Consider the following 21,061-nt stretch of genomic DNA (forward strand, 5'->3'; position numbering starts at 1 on the left):
ACATAAGACATAAAAACAATACAACACAGAAATATAGGTAAATAAAAACATTAATTTTAGCTAACAGTAAGATTGGTATAACTATAATAGAGCAAAATTAAATTTAGCTAATAGTAAGATTGGTATAACTATAATAGAGCAAAATTAAATTTAGCTAATAGTAAGATTGTTATAACTATAACAGGTAATTTGAGTAAACTAACAAAAGCTAACAAACATGGATAAACTTTCCTCTAAGAGGAAGCATTTAAAAATATAGCTAATAACAGAACGGTTGGTATAATGAATGATAACAGATCTTCAATGTATGAATATGACTAAGTTTGCCTCCTAGTGAAGCATTAATAAGATCAGAAACATGGATAAGCTTTCCTCTAAGAGGAAGCATTTAAGAAGCCGTTCAATGGTCCATAAATTAAAGGGGACTTGGGTAAAAAACTTTCATCTGAGAGGAAATATTAAGGTTTATACAGTGATAATAGGTCTTAATAAACCATTTGAATATAACTAAGTTTTCCTCTTAGTGAAGCGTTAATGAGATAAGGGTAGAATGAGATATAAATATATATATATATATATATATATATATATATATATATATAGTAGTATATGTCCTCTACCTTGGTGGCTCCATTGGCATATATGGGGATCATATTCTCAGCTCCCTGTTTGACTTTGAGCTCGATGTTGAGCTGCCGCTCCAGGGCCGCGATGCGCTCTTTGTGGGCCGACGTGCGACCGTCTGCACCGGGAGACTGGGGGCACTCATCTGTGGAAACGAGGGAAAGTTGAAGATGCTACGACAAGGAGCAAGATGAGGGTTCACATGGTTAAAGTGTAAATACTCTTCATGGATATTCATGCAGCTTCTTATAAAAAAACTAGCGTACTTTTAACAGCCGCATCTGATGTTTAACCAAAGGTGCAACATGACAACAGATCTGGTGCGTCGAGTTTGCTGGCAACAAAATTTCTAGATTTGAGGCATTTCTTGGAGGCTAGTACGTGGTGCTGTAAATTCATTAATAATTAACACAAATAAAAAGTAAACTGACAGACAAGAACAACTTTAATCAGTCGTCAGGAATAGTTCTTCAGGCTTCCCGAGGGATCCTTCCCTTCAGTCAAGATAATCCCACAATGCTTCAAAAATGTTGAGGTCTGGGAAGGACTCATCACACCATAAGACCGTTGACAACGATTTTTAGTCCAGTTCTTGTGCGATTTGGCCTTTTCTCCCGTTTCCCTTCTTTAGGAATAGCTTCTTGATATTCTTGATAGCCACACTTCCTTGGAAACCATCTCTGATGAGGCTTCAGTGAACAGTAGATGAATAACCCCAAAATCTTGTGGCATCTGTTGTAAGTAGCTTTTTAGGCCTGCCACTTCCTCTTTTGTCCTACATTTATCCAGGTTTCTCTCTTTTTTTTAAAGATATACTACACACCAGGCTGAAAAGTTTTCTGGTAACAGTTATTCAGAAATCACTTTGCAGCTAAACACATGGGAATAAATGATGTGCTTTTGTGACAGGCCTCCAATAACAAAGAGTCTAAAGATGCTAATTTAAACTGGATCTTTGCCAGGTTGTCTGTTATGTGTATACACAACACAGATTCCTACATTGTTTAAATTGCCTGCGTTTTACTTGAATGGTCAAAGGTTAGTGGCCAAACAAACACAGTCGCACCCCATACCTTTATTCTCCTCGCCTCCCTTCACCATAATGTGAGCATCCAGTTCCTGCAGCTGAGCGTGCAGATTCTCCAGTTTGCGGTTCGAGGACCGCAGCTGACTGTCCACCTGAGAGCAGAAACAAAGCATCTATTTTATCTCTAGTTAGGGAGAAGATGTTGTAAATAATTCTGCATTGCTTCCTGTGTTAAACCATCACACAAGCCAAGCAGGAAATGATACTTTGGGCAATGCGAGGACATAAACAAGAACAGGATAAGAAGCAAGAAAGCAGGGATTTGTCTTCAACAATAAATCAATAAGTCTTTTTCATCAAGTTAATCCTGCAGCTGCTGTCTTGCTTTTCATTTCTAGTAACTCGTAAAGTCTGAATTGCCCGCCGGTGTCCAGTTGTTAGGTTTTACATGTCTGCCGGACTTCTGCTGCCCCACATAATAGTGGTGATGTATAAGAGTCTATGTAGTAGTGGAGCTGGAGGCAGGACAACTCTCAATGTGGACATACAGTAGGTCCTAAGTTTCTATAAAGACCAACAGGATACCAAGGATACTTACCAGCAAAAAAACAAACAAACATCTAGTTCTAGTATCCACATGCGTGTCTGATGATGGATTTATTAACAAGGTTTCTTATATCTACAAAGGCTGAAAATCTATCATTTTTCAGCGGTATGCAATCATTTCCATCAACTCATCCTTTGATTCCTGCCTTGTGTTAACTTTTCTATTTCCATATGTGCTGAAAAATTCTATTCCACTAAAATAAGTTGGGCTGATGTGTCCAAATTCCTTTCATAGACTTTAGTCATTGTGGATGAGGGATCCGGTTCTGTATTCACCTGCTGTGCGTTCCTCTTGTCGGTTGTTGCCCTGCGCAGGTTCTCAGCACCCTCCTTGATCTTCAGCTCCTTGCGAATCTCTCTGCGGATCCTTTCACGCTGCTCATCCAGAAGCTGTTGAACGCTCGAGTCCGAAAAGTCAGAGTTCTGGTCCAGACCAAGCTGCTCCAGAACCGACAGCCCGTCTGGGTCACTCTGAAGAGACAGGAGTTAAAAACAAACAACAGAAAGGGAGTTTAGGGTGGGGGGGAAAGGTCAACCCTAACTTTTCATCGTGTTCCTCCCCTTCAGACTGGTAATGTGAGATGTTGAGATAGAGGATGACAGATGAGGAAAAAGATGGTGAGCAAGATAAGGCTGTAAAGGGAGGAAAGAAGGAGAGATGATAGTGATGGGGGTTGTAGAGGAAAAAGGCCAAAGTCAGGCAGAACTAGGAAAGTTAGAGAAAGAAGCAGAAGAGAAAAAAAGCTGCTGGAGGAGCAGCGAGAAATGAAAATGTTCAGCTGCTGTTCAGAATGTTTCAAACTAATCAGTACCATCCAGTTTGCTTGCTGGTTAGAGTTTTAAAATTGCTTAAATTCAAGAACAGAATTTGAAAAGGCAGTTTTCAGGTCAGGCCATCTGTCAAGTAGGCTAAACGCAGGGTGCTTGCTCTTTTTCCAAATTCAAATTCCAGACTTTTTCCAGATTTTTTTAAAACTGATACTTTTTTTCCCACAACACCTTAACTTTATGTACTTGTAACTTGTGTGCCTGCTGCCTACTTCATTGGTTGAGATTGTACCAACTGTGTTTATTAGAAATGTTCATTTTTATAGGCTAGTATTCAATGAACAAATGCATTATTCACAGTAAATTATGCTTTTACTGATGAAAACGTTTCAAAACATGAAAATCACAAGTACATGAATTTCACATCAAACAAGTGTCACAAAAACTATCTATGAAAAAAAAAAAAAAAGTCTCTGCACTCACATCTCATCCCATTAGGCTAATACAGTACGTGACCAGTTAGTAAAATGATAGTTTTATAGCCTACCTTCCTATTTCTCATTTCACAATGCCTTTGAGCATACTGTAACATTCTACCATACATTTATTTTCCATACTTTATTAAGACTTTCACACAAAATCCAAGACTTTTCAAGGTCTGGAAAACAGTGCTTCAAAATTCCATACGTATAAAGACTTTCAAGACTTGTGCAAGCACCCTGTAAACGTCAAATTGAGTCTGGCCCATGAAGTTGGCTGTCCATTGTCCTCAATCAGGGTCTCTTGTGGTCTGGCCGCACTACTCGACAACCGTCTTGATATACATGAAAAACATTAGCGCACACTAGAGCTAGCGCTCCCTCCACAACTTTTCCCAGCCCATTACAACAATCCTGTGTCTGCTCACCACTAGAAAAACAAAATGAGACCCTCAAAGTAAAGTCACTGGAAATCACCGTCGCTCCGCCTCTATTACAGGAACACACAAATCAAATAAACAAGCCAACAACACTTCACCTCCGAGCTGTCCTCATCCTCCTCGTCCCCATGCCAACACATAGCCGACTCGGATCCGATGAGCCCCAAAAAGCGACAGAAAACACTGGTTCGCCTCTGAACTCAGGCAAACCGTCAATGCCACACCAAGAGAAAATGTGCTGGCGGGGAAAAAAACCCGATAAAAACAGATAAAGAGAGGGAGAGTTAAGTGAGAGAGAGGGGGGGGGAACGCCTCCTAAAGAGGATATCCGTCCCAACACCAAGCCGCTCAGGCCTTTCCTGTTTCCTTTGCGATTTTGCTGCTGTCAGTGACGAGTGAGATACAGAGGATAGAAGGACAGAGACTGTTCTGTCCAAAAAGAGCACTTTCTGCTTCTCGCAGGTTTTGTGAACCATTCCTGAAACGCTGACATAAAGCCTGTACGATGCTAAGGCTTCCAGAGTCGCTTTTGTCCACCAAATTATCAGCTCTGCTAAGAAGTTAATTTGTGACAGTTTTTCCTTTGCACTCACGTTGGGATGGTGATATAATCTTAAGGGCGGAAACTAGGGAAGGATGAGATTTCTAAGTATTGGATCAAAGCCAGTGATTAAGTTTGGGATGCATTTCTGTTACTCGCCTGACCACTCATTTCCTCTCATCTACAAACCACACTTGTGTATTCCCCTTCTCGTATAGAAAGCATGATAAAAATCTGCTGGGTGCAGTTAGCGGCCTAATGGTGGCCTCTGACATCTTTCAAACTGGAAAATGATCACTGTCAGGACGATCTATGCCTGTTTTGTGGATTTCTGCAACCTGAAATTCCAAGTTATTTCATCACGTTTGCCTCATTTCATTGCTAAGTGGTTGCTTATAAAATATACAACAATGATCACAGCTCTAAACTAGCCACAAATGAGAACCCTTCTCACAACATATACAAGAGAACACAAGGGGGCTTACTTTTTACTACCAGATCTCGCTACTTGTTACACAGTTCTTAAAAAAAGGCAAAAAAACAGTGCATAGAAAAGTTAGAGCAATAAAAACAAGACGTTATTTTACAGTAAGCTGACTTTAAACTTTTGGAAAGGAAATGGAATGGAAATAGATGCGTCATCTTATCAAAACAGAGGAATTGGAGTAATTGGATCAATTACATTGCTAATTTTCTGATTTGTCCACCCCCCCAAATAAAACTGACTCAACCCTCTCACATCGTAAATCTTTGTACATCCTGATAAGATTACTTCCTGATCTGAAAAGAAAGACCAAGCCAAACAGTGGCTCTGTGAATTCTGGATAAGTGGACCCTAGAGTTACACTAGACAAGAAAATATGAGTCATTATTTAGTCTCATCACTAAAGTATGTCTATTGTGTCTGTTGTACCTAAAAATGACTCACTCTTTGGTTTAAATGCCAAGAAGTGGAGGCGTAAATAGGCAAAGATTGTTTTAGGCCAGTATAATAAGTGCCCATAAAAAAAAACGTGCACGGTATTTTCTGGAAAATATGGGCAGGGACATGAAAAAAAAAAAAAAAAAAAAAGGTAATTCAGATGCTAGCGCAAACGAGGAGTTGAAAGGAAGAGTAAATTTGCATAAACTCATCTGCTAAACCAATTATATGACATAAACGTGTTTAAACGGCCACTTTAGAAAACTTGCAATGCTTACTTTTTGGAGCTACTTTAAGAAATGTGTAAATTCAAATCATATATTTATGATGGAGCAAATCCAAAGGCGGAGTTGCACTGCTCTGCATTGTAATAAATTCCACTTTACATTCATGAAAAAGGGAAGAATATCAGGAACGCCCCTCTACATGCAGTCCAGAGCATTATGATACACAAAGTCCTGAATGTTAAACCGTCTAAAAGGAATCACCAGTTTTCAGCAGTGCTTCTGAGGAAGCTCTTTGCAGAGATGAGATATTTTTATTCTAACTGGAGGCTGTGAGCGCTCTTCATGCAAACTCACTGATAAAGAGGAGAAAGCTTACAATGATACAGAGATACAGTGAATATTCAGTCACCTCTCCTCTGAAGCGTTTCTAAATGTGATCTACAGCAGCTACTGTGAGAAATGTCTGCATGCATGTCCAGCTTTAGTCACTAAAGGAGGAACTGCAGTTGTTCTGAAGAGGCTGCAGAGTTTCAGCAGACTGTGGATTGTTGCGTCTCTGCTGACCATATCTGGCAAATACTTATCTGTCAGATGGGGAACTGATTGTGTAACTAAACTGGAAGATTCTTCTTCTTTCTTTCTTTAACTTCATACTCTATTCATACCCACAGCTTTGAGCAGTGCCAATCACAACCAACACAGCTGGATTTACATGTGCGGAGGACCCATTTAGTTGATGTGCGCCACCTCAAAATGTAACGACCGTGTCGGGGCTGAACGTGTGATGGCTGCTTGCGTGTTCTTTGCAGCTGTATGATTGAGTACAAGTGTCTGATCCTTAAAAATAAAAGTATTTAATTATAAGATGCAACCACTAATCTTCTAACATTCCGTTGGCAAACTCCCAGTGTTGTCAGGCTGGAATGTTTTCCGCCCATATTATGCAACTTTCATCCATTTCCTTCAAAAGTTAGGGTAAGAATCAAAGAAAAAACAAAAAAACAAAGAAAAAAATCTTATAGGAGTCTCTAGGATGTGCATCATGTCTTCCAGCTGCAGCTATATTTTCCTTGTGCTTATATGCAGTTTTATCACCTCTACCCCAAAACCATATTTTGCTGTACTTTATACCCTAACCCTGACTGACTCTGAGGCCCCGTTTACACGACAGGAAGACGCAGATATTTTCCTGCAGTTTGACCTCTCATTTACACCAAAACCTCGTTTTTATCACATAAAACGATTATTTCTGTGGAGATTTCTGATAACGCCGGTTATGTGTTGCCGTGTCAACTGGGAGAAACGGCGTTTTAGGTTCTTAAAGCTGCAGTCTGCAGGATTTGTTGTTGTCATACGTAAAGTCCTACTTTTTGGCATTTTAAGAGTTTACATGATCTATCAGAACGCTTGAAGTTGAAAACGGTGACCTCCGTAGTCGCAAAATGCAAGAAATGCTTATTTTTTAACCGAAAAATAAAAAGTTATTCAACTTCCTGTCCCGCCCCATCAAAACACATGAGAACTCGTGCACGTCTACGTGCACGCCAGATGCGTGTACACGACTCCTCATTCATCAACTCACCTGTCATTTGCGATCATGGAAGACACAGTAAGTAGACTAGCCCGTAATGAAGTTCAATAGTCTAGATAAATAAGCGTGGGGACGAGCCTACCTTGTATCGCGCGTGCACAATCTGTGATTGACAGGCAGCAGAGCCCAGCTCGTAACCTGATTGGTTACCTTTTACCGGTCCGGTCTGCAATTTTGTAAACAAACCTGCTGGCTTTGGAGGGACCTAGCGGGACATATAGGGGACCTGGAGAACTCATTTTTTTTGTATTGGGGTATTTAATGTACTACTTTCAGAATCCCCGGACAGTTCCAGGCATTATGCTTGAAAAAGAGTTGCAGACTGCAGCTTTAAACGTCACATTATACGCCAGAAAATGCTTAACGTCGTGCGAGCGCCTTATGTTTACAGTTTGTTTGGCCACTGATCAGGATTATCATGGACGATGTTAAAGTTCTACTAATTTTTACGTTTGTGGCCTTATTGCATTTGCCACCCCACACCTGCTCGCACAGTTCAAAATAGAGGAGCACCACTCTTCCGTGGCCGCTCCTGCGTCCAGTATGCACTGACCGTCTATATTTCCCTCTTATTGCCTTCAGTTTTGTTGTGATATTTGATCGCGTTCTCTTTCACATGAGGAAAGTCCTCGATTCTGAGGATTTTGATTGGCTTGCATGCTTTATTCCTTTCCCTACACTGCTGCCAATAGGTTTGGCATAGTTATTATGGCGCTTGACGGCGTATTTATGCTGGTTGATGTAAATGACAAGTATTTTGAAAACGATGTTGTGTGCACGATGTTATTATTGAAAACGGAGGGGGGGAAATATTCGTTTCTCTAAACGCTATGTGTAAATGTGGCCTCAGGCTATGGTTGCAACATGGCTTTATCAACTTCCACAGGCATCTTTCAGAAGCGATTTAGAAATAAAGGCCTCAGTATCCAGCCGTAAAACAATGAAGCCAGTCATTTTCTGCTCAGTACAACAGCTTCTAGGATGCATCACTGTCCAGTTGGTGGGAACACGTCTCGTTTCCCTTCCAACATGTGTTAGACGCGCCAGCAGCAGCAGCTGATGTCTGCACATTGTGATGGCAGTTACAGATGCATGTAGCACAGAGAGGAAACATCAGATGGGTCCCATCAGCCATAGCAAACTTTAGTTTAAAACCTGTTTAAGGACTTTCGGCTCAGTAGCTTAAGAAGCCGAAACAAAACAAAACTTCATTTTCCAACTGCTGCTGACCCTGTGTAGCACTACAAAGATGGCGACAGCTAAAAAGGCATGAATGACTCATCTTACGCATCTTGTTAGAGATCTCGCCTCGGGGGGGGGGGGACATTCAGCAGTTGTGTCCGGGGAAGCAATGATGTGCTAATTCAATAGAAAACGGCACCAAGCGAGAATTAATTTGATCAGACTGAGTGCAGTGTAGAAAAGCCTGGGGCTGGACCAAAAGAGGGACAAGACAGCACGTGGTTAAAGTGCACTTTTAGTCTGTGTGTGTGTTTTTGCAATGCGAGAGTAATATCTGGAGTATTCTCACTAAGTGATAGTGACTACTTGGCACAGAAACAGTGTCCAAGACAAAGGTCACAGAGCGCCATGGTTGTGCACGTGTGTCCAGACTAAACATGGAGAAGCAGCATTTAGCTGTTATGCTGCAAACAAGTGGAACAAACTGCCAGTGGAGATTAAACTTTCACCAAATGGAGACATTTTTAAATCCAGGTTAAAGACATTTCTGTTCTCATGTGTCTATGCATGAAATCTACACAATACCTTTGAACTTATCTGGACTGTTGCTTGTTTTTAAATTAATTTAAATGATTTTATTTGCTTCTCTTTATATTATTTTATGTATTTTAATGCTTCTTCCACTCCCTGCTGCAATGCTTTTTTATTTTATGTAAAGCACTTTGAATTGTTTGTACATGAAATGTGCTATATGAATAAATTTGATTTGATTTGTATGACTAACAAAAATAGGAACGGACATATTCACTTTTGACACACAAGCTCCCTCTCCATTCCAGCTAAACGTGAGGACATGTCACTTTAAGAGTGAGCTCAGCACAGTTATGACAAAAAAAAAAAAAAAAAATGTATTGCAGAGGGTGGGATCCATCATGGCTGCGGGGTGCTCTCTCCAAAATCCAGTTTTGTGTGGGCTGTAGAATATGAAAACAAGTGAAAATGCTGAAATAACTGTGACATGGTGCCTCCAACATGACAGGAAAAAGTGATGCGCTCTATCTGATTTTTAAGTCAGAGCTAAAAAAAAAAAAAAAAAAAAAAAAAGAGGAAGTAGACAGAAGAGGAAGAAAAGAAAACCGGTTCAGGACACACTTGAAACCCAAAAATGAGATAGCGTTGGTAACTTGCTCTCTCTGCTTAAAGGGGAAGTTCGTTTTTTTTTTTTTTTTTTTTTTTTTTTTTTTTTTAAACCTGGACCTTATTTCTGGCCTAGAATACTCACCGATAACAGTTTGGTGAAAGTCGGCATCCTTCGGACGATATTTAGATCGAGATCAGCGTATATCCATATAACGGGAGAGAACAGGGCAGAGACAATACAGCCTCTAAATAAGGCATTATCTGTCTTTATTTCACCGATACTTCAAGCCGAATGAATGAACGCGTATTATTGCACTGTTAGGGGATATTGGGGGGCTTTCTACACACGGGTCGTCATCACCATCATGTACGCCGTGCTCTGTGACGGTCGGCTAACTTTACACGGAGTTTGCTACTGCTAGTTTTGTGCAACATGGCAGGATATTTATCCGATTTTGACGACTTTGAGTACAATGGACGCCCTTAGCGGGGTAAATGAGCTGTGCTGCAGCCCACTAGACGCGCGTGTAGAAAGCCTCTCTCGATACCCCTAACAACAACAACACTGGCATTTTATGCCAGAAAAAAAAAGTCCAGGTTTAAAAACAAAAACAAACAAAAAAACTCAAATCTTTGACTCAGCTGCTGTTAGAAACACCTTCAGCAGCAATAACTCAAACATGACCGGGTTACTTCACCATGTGCAATAACAATAATAATTAGCTACTGAGTAGCATTGTAAAGACTGTTTATTGTATTTTTGTACATATTGAGATTTTTTATTTTTTCCCTATCTTATTCTTATTCATCTTTTCTTTTTTCTGTAATGAGAGCACTGCAACAAAGGAATACTGAAGCCTGTACAATCTGAAATGTAGCTGAGATTCTGGAGGCCTGCCGGGATTTTCTCTTGACAGTCTGACCTTGGGGTGAACTTGCTGGGACTTCCCACTCCTGGGAAAATTGACAACCGTCCTGAATGTTTTCCATTTGTGAATGATTTTTCTGTAGAATGATGGACTCCCAAATTATTTGGAAATCCCCTAATAACCCTTCCCAGTTATGTCAGTTATGACAATATCCCTCATGGGATCAATAAACCATCTACCTCTATAAGAGGGTAAAGCCTCATTCTACAGTTTGTGGCTACAGTTTGTGACATTTAAAAAGGCGATTTATTGGCACAAATACCAAATAAAAGTCATAACTGTGCATTCATCGATGTAGAATCGCATGAAAACAATACTCGTCGTATTCATTGCAACCTGTGTGATGACTATTGAGTTATTTCAGTCTAGACCTGTGGGAATATGTAGCTTAAAGCAGTTGAAGCCACCTTCCTCTTCCCATTAACAAGCACGATGACAGTCATGAGGATTTACAGTAACTTGTTTTTCATTTCCTATAAGCTTTTCTTTTTCCTTTGCTTTATTGTATTATTACAAGGGAAAAACAAAAACAAAATGACCAACAGGAAAAACTATTTCCTATTCCCGTCAAGCTGCCCGTCTGCATGGCAGAGAGGCAAGCAGAAAGATGGCCGACTAATGGACAGCGTGCGATAAAGAAGATGGCGATGACAAAGTTTAAGCTTTAAAAGTTGGTTGAATTGTGCTTCTAAACTATCACGACCATGGGGGGGGGGGGGACAGAGAGAACCACAATGAATCAGCTAACACACAGTAGCTACAATCTGAAACAACTGTAGTGGGAATGTGTTTGCAGTTCATAAGCAAGACAGAAAAATGGTCATGACGAGTATTGAATCTTTCCATTTTTTTTTTCAGCTTCAGTTTCAGCTGCTTCCATCCACCAGCGGTAAGTTTCACACAAACCCTGCACTTCATACCCCCATATGAATGACGTCATGCAAAATGCAAATATTGCACATATGCGATGGCATTTTCCCATCACTTTTACAGGCATGTCCGAGTGAATGGTGAGGAACATGAATAGAAAAGTGGTGTGTGAAGGGCTCGAATGCCTTCTAAACTTCTGAATTCTTACAACTAATATATGGGACACTGTGGCTACTAGGGCTGGGTATCACTGCCAAGTTCCTGGATCGATTCGATTTCGATTCTTAGGGATTTAAATCGAGTAATCACGATTCGATCCGAATCGGTTCCATCTGCTCCTCTTGGCGCCAGGATTTAACCCCAAAATGTTGCATTTTGACATCAATATTTCAAAGGGCTGTGGCTTGACAGTGTTAACAGATTGTTACATTATATTTGTAACACCTGAAGCCACCCAGTGGAAAGAAGTATTAGCAAGATTTTACACTATATTCAACGTGACAGCCTACTTAATTAAATACATTTGTAGGAGCCATTTTAGTCTCACCTATAGGTAGGTTTTAGTGTAGTTTTAGATTTAGCCACTTGGGGGAGCACTTCACTTTTATGGTAGCTTAGTTCTAGGTATAATTACAGGTGCCCAGAATTAGTGGGTTGATGACTGCTTGGACTGGGGAACACACGGTTCTTACCGTAGCCGTGTGGATTGGAACCAGTAACTTCATGAAAAAAATAAATAAAAAAGGATCTCATGCCCGACAAATCGATTTTGCAAAATTTTAAATGAAATCGATCCAAAATCGATTTAATCGATTTTTTTTACCCAGCCCTAGTGGCTACGTCACATGGTGTCAGCTGACATGATATGAACAGAGGTAGGCCTACAAGATGTGTTCATCCGAGGAATAAATGTGACCTTTTCACAGAAGATGTGTCCCAGAACCTCCAGAAAACTGTGTCCAGCTATGATCAGTGTGTTGGCTTGGACCAACAACAATTGGCGCTGGTGTTCATGAATTTACACTCCATAGAATTACCTTGCTTTCTTCAGCCTCTGCACAACCTAAAAATACGCAGCACTTGTCTTAGACTCATTTTACCTCGCCATCTTCACATGATCACCGAAAAGTTCTTTGCTGGAGCTGTAGAACAACCCGAGTAAACACAGATCGACATGACAATAAAAACCACTCTGCCTCTGGGACTGCTCAATTCTCGACAGTACAGCAGAAACAGAAGATAAGAGAGAGGTTTAAATTTTTTTTTTTAAATAAATAACTCCACTTTATCCATGGATAACGGGGCTGGATTAGGCAAATCGGGAATCAGCATTTCATAATTTTGCCTCCTCTCTTAGTCGATATGTCTCTACACTGCTGTTTTGTAACGCAAACATTTAAGCAGAGTGCTCTAATCTTACCTGGAATACAGCAGCATAAAAAAGCCACTTGACAAATGCATATGTTACGTGTCCAATGTCTTGTGAAAAACATTCCAGGCTAGATTTTTTTTTTTTTTTTTACTAAAACCACACAGATAAAGATGTAAACACAGGGAGAGAAAAAAAACTAAAACAAACAAACAAAAACTGTTCAGCTCAAATAACAGCCATTTAGTATACTTTGCTACAAAGTGACGCTATAAATCTACTTAGGCAACTTAAAAATGTGTTTTATATTTTCTATTGATTAGGATCGGCAACTATTGGTGACTAGTGGCGAAGATAATTGAGAGAAAACAAAACAAAACAACAAAAAAAACACAGCAGGTAACGACAACAACGACAGATGACGAGGCAGGATAATGAACTTTAAAATGTTTCAAGATTTGATCTGTCGGATCGAGCGAGACAAAATATTTAAAGATGTCACAATAGGCTTTGGGACATGGTTCATCTCCATTTTCAAACCTTGGCAGTAAGAGAAGCAACAGCTAAAAGATAATGTTTATGTATAAAAGCTGGAAGCCAGACAGTCTGTAATATTTAACGAGAAAGGCCGAAGAGAAAAAAAAGAAACCGCAAAATGACTTCAGTAAACATAGGTCGATGTTTGAATGTCAAATATCCTGAGGTGAGAATGTAAACAGTCTGTCCAGGGTGAAGTGCTTCCAGAACTACTGAACCTTTCCTGCAACAGACTGAGGCATAAAGAAGTTAAGAACAAACACACCGAGGCTGGCATTCACTGTAGCCGCTTTAATCCTCCTCATCAGCAGGAGGGAGTACCGTCAGCACAGCGAGCTGCCTGTCCATCAAAATGTGTTCCAGTGGTGCTTAGTGAGCCGAGCAGACACCGATCAGTCACTGTCCCGTCCCTGCTGAGCCACTGATGATGACTGACAACCGCAAAGCGACCTCTGGCTACAACACGAAAAGGCCACCATGCTGGGTCTACTAAAGTGTAAGGGAGACATTCCAGCACAGTCGTGTACCATAATTTGCAACGTCAACTTCTGAAAAATCGGTGAAACAAGCATCATTTAAATCATAAAAGAATTATTAAGTGTTTTGTTCGCCAATCTGGGATCTAACACAGAGCTGTGATGTTCTAAGGAGCAGCAAAGTTAAAAAAAGCTAAGACAAAACAACCCGAAATTATGCGGAGTGCACCCATGTGTAGGTTAGCAATTGTTCTCACACATGCTGTCAAGTCAGACTGCACTGTGTCATTTCTGATTTCAAGCCTGGCTTGCTGATTTGACAGAAAAGGTCCAGTTTCAGGGAAAGAGACCAAACACTGACCTAGACAGAAGGGTATTTGCAGGATTAGAAACTGTAGTTTCTATGCAAATTGTTGTTTCAGTCGTGCATGAGCAACATTACATTAATGATGCCAGCCCAGTTTTGGTGCTTGAAAAAAATATCAGCCAGTGATATCATCACATGTTTGAGACTTTAAGACTGATGAACTAGTAAATGAGCATCAGCTCTTTGGTGCTGTACTCATGCAGTTCAGTCTGCATGCACGGCACTAGCAGAGACGTAAGGGTAAAGTGATCTGACAGGTCGGGGATTTCTGCACAGATGAGCTTCAGGGAAAGACATTTTATTTTATACTATGTGTGAATCAGTCTGTTAACTCTAGGGTAAAAGGATGGACATTGGTCTCCATAGCCTACTGGTATGGAAGTTTTTCTGTGCCATCGGAGTTTGAATTCGAATTTCTAATGTTGAATTTTTACAGCAATATTAGAAATAAGACTTTGAATTTGAAAAACCAACAGTGTAAAAAAAAAAAAAAAAAAATTTCTGGTTCTTTTTCCACTGAATTTTTTTAAGTTGAAATTTTTTTATACTGAATTTTTAGATTAATTTTTTTCCACTGAATTTTTTATTTGATGTTGAAATTTTCTTTTTTTTTAAATTTCAAAGTCTAATTTTGATGCTGTAAAAATTCAATATTAGAAATTCATATTCAATCTGATTGAAAAACTTCCATATACTGGCTATAAATGGCTGATCCAATGTCATTTTGCTGTTGTTGCAATGCTTAAAAAGCATTAAACCCCAGCAGGCAGAGGCTGTCTGTTTGTATATCTGTGCAAGTATTTGAGAGCAAACGTTTAAATTAAAATTTCCACCTTTAGTCAAAACAATGCTGTTTATGAGCACAGGAACGGAAGTGTGGCTGAGTCAGAGAAAACATCTGGAGGCATTCCTGAGACGCCTGAGTGGTGACAGCAGCCAACCTGGCAGGAAAGGCCGAGGAGAGGGGAGGACACAGAGAAAGACAAAGTAGGGAGAAGACCTCAAGAGGTAAAGTGATAAAGTCGCTAGGTTACAACTTGCTTTACTGCACTTTTTACAGACATCACTACCTCATTAGTCTTTTACATGGACATGCTGAACCTTTTTAGGCAGGATGTAACGCCAAATGAAACGGATCATATCTATATCTTCAAAATAGAGAGACATGCTGGAAACCACTGCACTGCTCGCATGTGTAAATGTGAATCAGCTACATCAGCCAGTTGCTGATTATAGCTGATCAGACCGAAATCAGCCAACAGGCATGGTTGGTGTTTCCTTCCTTAAGAGAGATACTCAGCTTGGAGGAAATAACAAAATATATATATATATATATATATATAAAAATAGACCAACTTTAGCTTTGATTACGGGACACATTTGCAATGGTATTGTTTCATAAACCTACTCAGTGTCACATCATGCATTTGCATCATGCTTTTTCCCACAAGCTGTCCGTGCCCTGAATGAGAATGAGAACAGAGACTAGTCCACCACCTCACTCACACAACCGGACTGCATTTATTTATTTTTGCATTTTTTGCACATATCTCGGACTTTAACCTGTGCACATACATACATTTACTTTATTTTGTACTCCATTTTATTCTATATGTATATATTTTTAATCTTATTTTGTATTTTAATCTTGCTTATATATATATATATTTTATTTGATATTCTACTATTCTAATTTAGGAATTTTTCATTTTACTTTATCTTTCTATTAATGTTACTTTGCTACCTAGTTTATATTTTGTAGTTTATAGTTTGTATTTTGTGGACGGCGGTCAAAGGTCATTTCACTGCATGTTGTACCGTGTATAACTATGCATGTGACAAATAAAACTTTGAATCCTGAATCTTGTATTGATGATGTCAGACACTGTAACGCGTTCTCTAACAAATCCCTGAGATTCTCAATAAGTTTATGGTCTGGATCTCTGGACTCTGTGGTGGCCAATCCGTGTGAGAAAATGATGTCTCGTAATCCCTGAACCACTCTTTCACACTTTGAGCGCAGCGAATCTTGCCATCGTCATGTTGGAATTTGTCAGTTTACGTTGAAGTTACCACTATGTTCATTGCGGCTTTGATAAAGGTGGCGATTTAACTTTATTACATAAATGGAGAGAAAACTAATAGAATCATCAGTCGGAGAATATTAAACTATCCGCCAATCATCTGTCTATGGCAAAGGAGGAGAGACTTTAATCTTGACCACCGGCACCTTTGGTATGGTTGTCTTTGCCAAATCTTTGCATGTGCCAAGTAGAAGCATAACAAAATGTTCCATCAGAAAGCTGCAAAAATGATAAAAGAACAAAGAAACATGAGTTAAACGCTCAATCAATAGGTGCACTGGACTTTCTTTATCGATTTAACATGGTTTCATTTCACCATAAAGCAAATCTTTGTCCAATTCCACTCCTGTCCTCCTTTTCGAGGCAGGAAACAGATGACCAACACAATCAAGAGCAATCCATGCCTCAGATTATTGCATATATTTGTGAGACTGCTCCCAAGTAGTAGCAAAATGCATTAGCATGTACATGGATATTTGAGGCCCCGAGCAGAGATGTTGCAGAAGAAAGTTCAAAGCATAAAGCAAAACGCCATAACCGAGGTGAAATCAGGCAAGCATGAAATTTAAATGTCCGATTTTTCAAAGATTATAAATATACAAGTTCATATTGATTAAACAATTCAACCACAAATTATTTGTCAAGGCCCACATCATTTTCAAACCCACATTCAAACTCTGTCTTTCCATTATTTTCACAAACTGCAAAAAGAGGGGGCTACCAACTCATTTTTATTCAATCAAGCTTCCTGGCTGGTACTTCTTTTCACACTTTCTCTGCAGGCAGAGGGAGGGATGTGGCCGCAGGAAAAGGGAGAGAGAAGAGACAGACAACACCCTTGCTTACAAAAACAAAGGCCGGGGAAGCCTCTGAGCCGAGGAAGACTGACAGACTGAAGGAGGTGGACAGCCAGAGAGAAAGAGACGGGGCAGAGGGGAGAAGACGGAGAGACAGCCAGCCACAAAGTGATAAAGAAGCAGGAAGACGGGGGAATGGAGGATGGTCGACCCACAGAGCAGGAGGCGAGTGCTAGATAAAAGAGCATGTGAGAGCATGGGGGGGAATAGACTGATCCCAGGCCACACAACACAAACTGCTTCCAATCCAAATAAACTATTTCATTCCTAAAATTAACATAGACCCATATACCTTCATGTAATTAACTGTTATTTATATATATATATATATACACACACAAAGGTAATAATGTCGAATCATCATGGATCATCATGGTGAAAGACCAAAGAAGCCATCAGGTGCCCAGTTTGGAAAGAGAAGAAGAGGAGAAACGGGTAAAAGATAAAGGGATGCAGATTTCTATGAGTGACCTGAGTGACGTAGGCTATTTATTAGCCTCTTGCTAATATGTTGCTATGAGCCACGACTGTATTTGATTTTTAGTTTTGCTGAACTAGAATTAGAATTGAGGAATCATGTCATGCAACTAATTTCACCCAAAGGCAACCTGGTCTGGTTTATGTTTGCAACACAACAAGTGCAAATTCACACCGAAGTCCTGAATGTGGATTTTTTTTTTTTATGTTATAAGCTATATGCTAAATTAAATAAATTCTAATATACATTGACATGGCATTTTGTAAGCTACATGTGGTATAGCTTTTTAACTAAATTGTAGTGTGTTATGCTTAGTTAATAGGATGTTAACAAATGTTAATAAAATGTGCATTATGGTCATTTTAATTGGGTAACTGATGCGTGTGTGATCTAACTAGCCTCAGCCTCCTTAGGTGTGTGTGGGGTGGTGTATGTGTGCGTTTTTGCATAATTCTTTCCTTTTGTAAATGCTATAGGCTAAATGCTGTGAATAACATGTATTTTACATTTCGGTTATTTTTAGGATTTTTAGGTTATTTAAGGAGTTGCGATTGATATTTATATACTGCATTTCATTTATTTATCGTGTTTTTTTCCTCAGTTCTTTTTGTATTTAAGATTATATATAATAAAATAATACAAATAATATAATATGTTGTTGTGTTGGTGGCGGGGTAAGTCGTTTCTTTTTGGGGGGGAGCAAGGGATGGTTCGCCCAGGGCGTAAATCTAGCCAGGACCGCCTCTGAAGGTATGAGCAGGAGGGGAGGAGGATGAATGCCTGAAAGTAGGAAAGCCGGACTCTTTGGGTTCACTGCAATGTCAAATTGCAGAATGCAAATTAAATTTGTGTGATTCAGAAGGTCAGAATTAGAGAATGGCAGAGCAATTACAGCATGAAATGATTAGAGAGTTTCAGTCACCGAGACGGAGAAATGATGTTACAAGTGCAAAAGCGGAAGAAAAGCACGCCGTCTATTCATGAACAAGACGGCTGAGCGAAAAAGCCGACCGGTAACCTCTGCATTTAGGGCCAGCACATGGAAGCACTTGGCTTCTGTTAATGTTCAACTAAAAGAATTAAGAAACACAACAAACATGAAAAACCACACGACACATTTTCAGGCAGTTGCCGTCAACCGGAGGACCATCGAGCGGATGGTCAAAGCTTCAGCCAAACTCGGAAAGGGCAGAGCACATTACTAAATCTACCGTAACTTTCATTGCCAAGTGAAACTCTTTGGAGCCAAGATACAACATCCTACATCACACACGTTCTTATGCCACTGAAACTGCTCCCTTTATCAGCTTCTGATGTGCTCCAAAGAGATGCAGTGAATGGACGACAGAACCATTGTAAGAAGTTTCACTGCTGTTGGTATAATAAATCTATGGAAGTTTTTCTGTGCCAGAGTTTGAATACAAATTTCTAATATTGAATTTTTACAGCATCAAAATCAGACTTTGAATTTGAAAAACCAACAATGTAAAAAATTAAAAAAAATAATTTCTAAAAACAAAAATCAGTGGAAAAAAAATTCAACATCTACACAAAAAAAAAAAAAAAAATATTCAGTGGATGTTGAGTCTGGTTCTTTTTCCACTGATTTTTGTTTTTAGAAATTGATTTTTTTTCAAATTCAAAGTCTGATTTTGATGCTGTAAAAATTCAATATTAGAAATTCGTATTCAAACTCTGGCACACAAAAACTTCCATATAAATCGCTGCTGGAGAGTAGAGTACAAAAATAAGAGATAAAAACTGTAGTCCATTTGATATTTATTTGAATACGTTTGAAAGCCTTGGAAGGTTTATGGCATATATGGAATGTAATGAAGACGAGCTGTATAAAGTCTCATGCCACTCCGTTCACTAGTTGTTAAATACCTGTATATTTTTCAGTCTGAATTACAAACCGATACACTGCTCATTAACAGATTCAGCTTACAGTGCCTGTGTGACTAGTGAAGTGCAGAAATTAATTCCAGTAAATATAATGGACTGAACTTTTGATTTTCCCCCATTGGGGGATGAATAAAATATTTTTCTATCCTATTCTAGACTGGCTGGTAATGGCGTTTACAGGCTAACCCAAGAAGAATATCTTTTTTTTCTTTTTTCCCCCCAAGTTGCAATGTCTTGTAACACTCCAGAAAACAGGTTTTGTGTCAGTTGCTTCAGCAGGGCCATGACTAACAGCCAACTGCAAGCAAGTCACGCCTGCAAGTTTCATTATGTGCATCTGTCACAGTGTGTGTGTGCGTTTTAGAAAGCTGTGAGTGTGTGAGCATGTGCCTAGAGAGCACATCACATTTGTCTTTAGAGAGCAACTGAGGGTGTGCGGCTCTACGTGGAGAACAGAGCATAGAGGTGAAAGCTGATGATTCACAGAGCACCCTGGGGATCTTCTAGTGTGCGTGCGTGTTACAGCTTTGACGGTTGGCCTCAGGTGTGGCAGCAGCAGAGACCAGTGTAGCCGGTCTCTGTGCGTTTACGTGACCTGCTTGGACAAGTCGAGTACACCTGCAGTTACTACACTGTTGTAGTAATTGGGTCTTTCACAAACCATGTACACTTCTAGTCAACTGACGAACTATAAGTCCAGACATGTAGCAAAGATATTGAAGATTTCATTTGTAACAAAAGTTGATATTTTTCTACTTCAGATAAATGTGGGTATAAAGCAGAGATACTCATTGCGCGGCTCCTCAAACTCTAATTGGCGGCTCGCACTCGCATAGTAGCTTATAACAATATGGTAACAATAACAATACATTTTTTCAAATAACACACAGCGAATACTGCACAGTATTAAGTATTTTTATTAAGTATTAATTAAGGCTTAATGGTGTTTCCTAAAGGGGGAACTGTGAAACCTGGCAACGCTGCCCGCTTAAACCACCTCACACTTGACCGCAGAGCACGCTAGCTCCTTTAGCCAGCGCGAGATGCAGCCACAATGGATCGGTTTTTAATTAAAAAAGGGGGAAAACCAGCACAAAAACCATGCTCATCTTAAATGTCTCACTATGATTACAACAACAAACTACAAATACAACATGAAGAAAGTCAAAGACACGCATGCCAGCTTCCGCTCATCCCAGTATTAAAGGTAAATGTGGTCGTAACTGAAAATGTATTGGCTGTGTTGTTTCTTTCTTTGTGGGATGTTTTATATGCAGAAATGCACATTTGCAAAAGGGGACTTTAGTATGTTGTCGTAAAAGTGGCTCTTCCCTTGATTTTGCTGCCAACGTGGCTCTGGTGAAAAAAACAAAACAGTGAGTATCACTGGTATAAAGTATAAAGAGAAAGCACATGAATACTAACTTATACACAACATGATTTCATCCCCGTTGGCAGGAGAAACGCAGTATTAGAGAATGAATTCGACTTTTTTTTTTCCTCATCGATGTGTCGAAATTAATTAGTTTAACATCCATCCCCTCGGTTGTGCAAGAGCCATTTCAGGCTCAACAAACAAAACGCTATTTAAGATAAACCGGTTACATCATTTCAGTTTAATCTGAAAATCCCCCCTTTCAAT

At 39.6% G+C, this 21,061-nt stretch overlaps 1 protein-coding gene across 4 annotated transcripts in view; it reads right to left on the reverse strand.

Annotated features, from left to right (window-relative positions):
• The window catches only part of pkn1a (protein kinase N1a), a 62,854-nt gene that overhangs the window by 24,714 nt on the left and 17,079 nt on the right, over positions 1 to 21,061 (reverse strand). For 2 of the 4 annotated variants that reach the window (XM_075462578.1, XM_075462574.1), the window contains exons 1-4: positions 4,043 to 4,173; positions 2,534 to 2,728; positions 1,698 to 1,803; positions 621 to 769 (exon numbers count right to left, since the gene is read on the reverse strand). In XM_075462578.1, coding sequence (XP_075318693.1) covers positions 621 to 769; positions 1,698 to 1,803; positions 2,534 to 2,728; positions 4,043 to 4,084 — 492 coding nt within the window. In that variant the 5' untranslated portion in view covers positions 4,085 to 4,173. Of the gene's footprint in view, positions 1 to 620; positions 770 to 1,697; positions 1,804 to 2,533; positions 2,729 to 4,042; positions 4,174 to 21,061 lie in introns of those variants that run through there. The other 2 variants (XM_075462575.1, XM_075462577.1) reach the window with 1 other exon arrangement.

This window comes from Odontesthes bonariensis, chromosome 4 (assembly GCF_027942865.1).
Source record: "Odontesthes bonariensis isolate fOdoBon6 chromosome 4, fOdoBon6.hap1, whole genome shotgun sequence".
NCBI lineage: Eukaryota > Metazoa > Chordata > Actinopteri > Atheriniformes > Atherinopsidae > Odontesthes > Odontesthes bonariensis.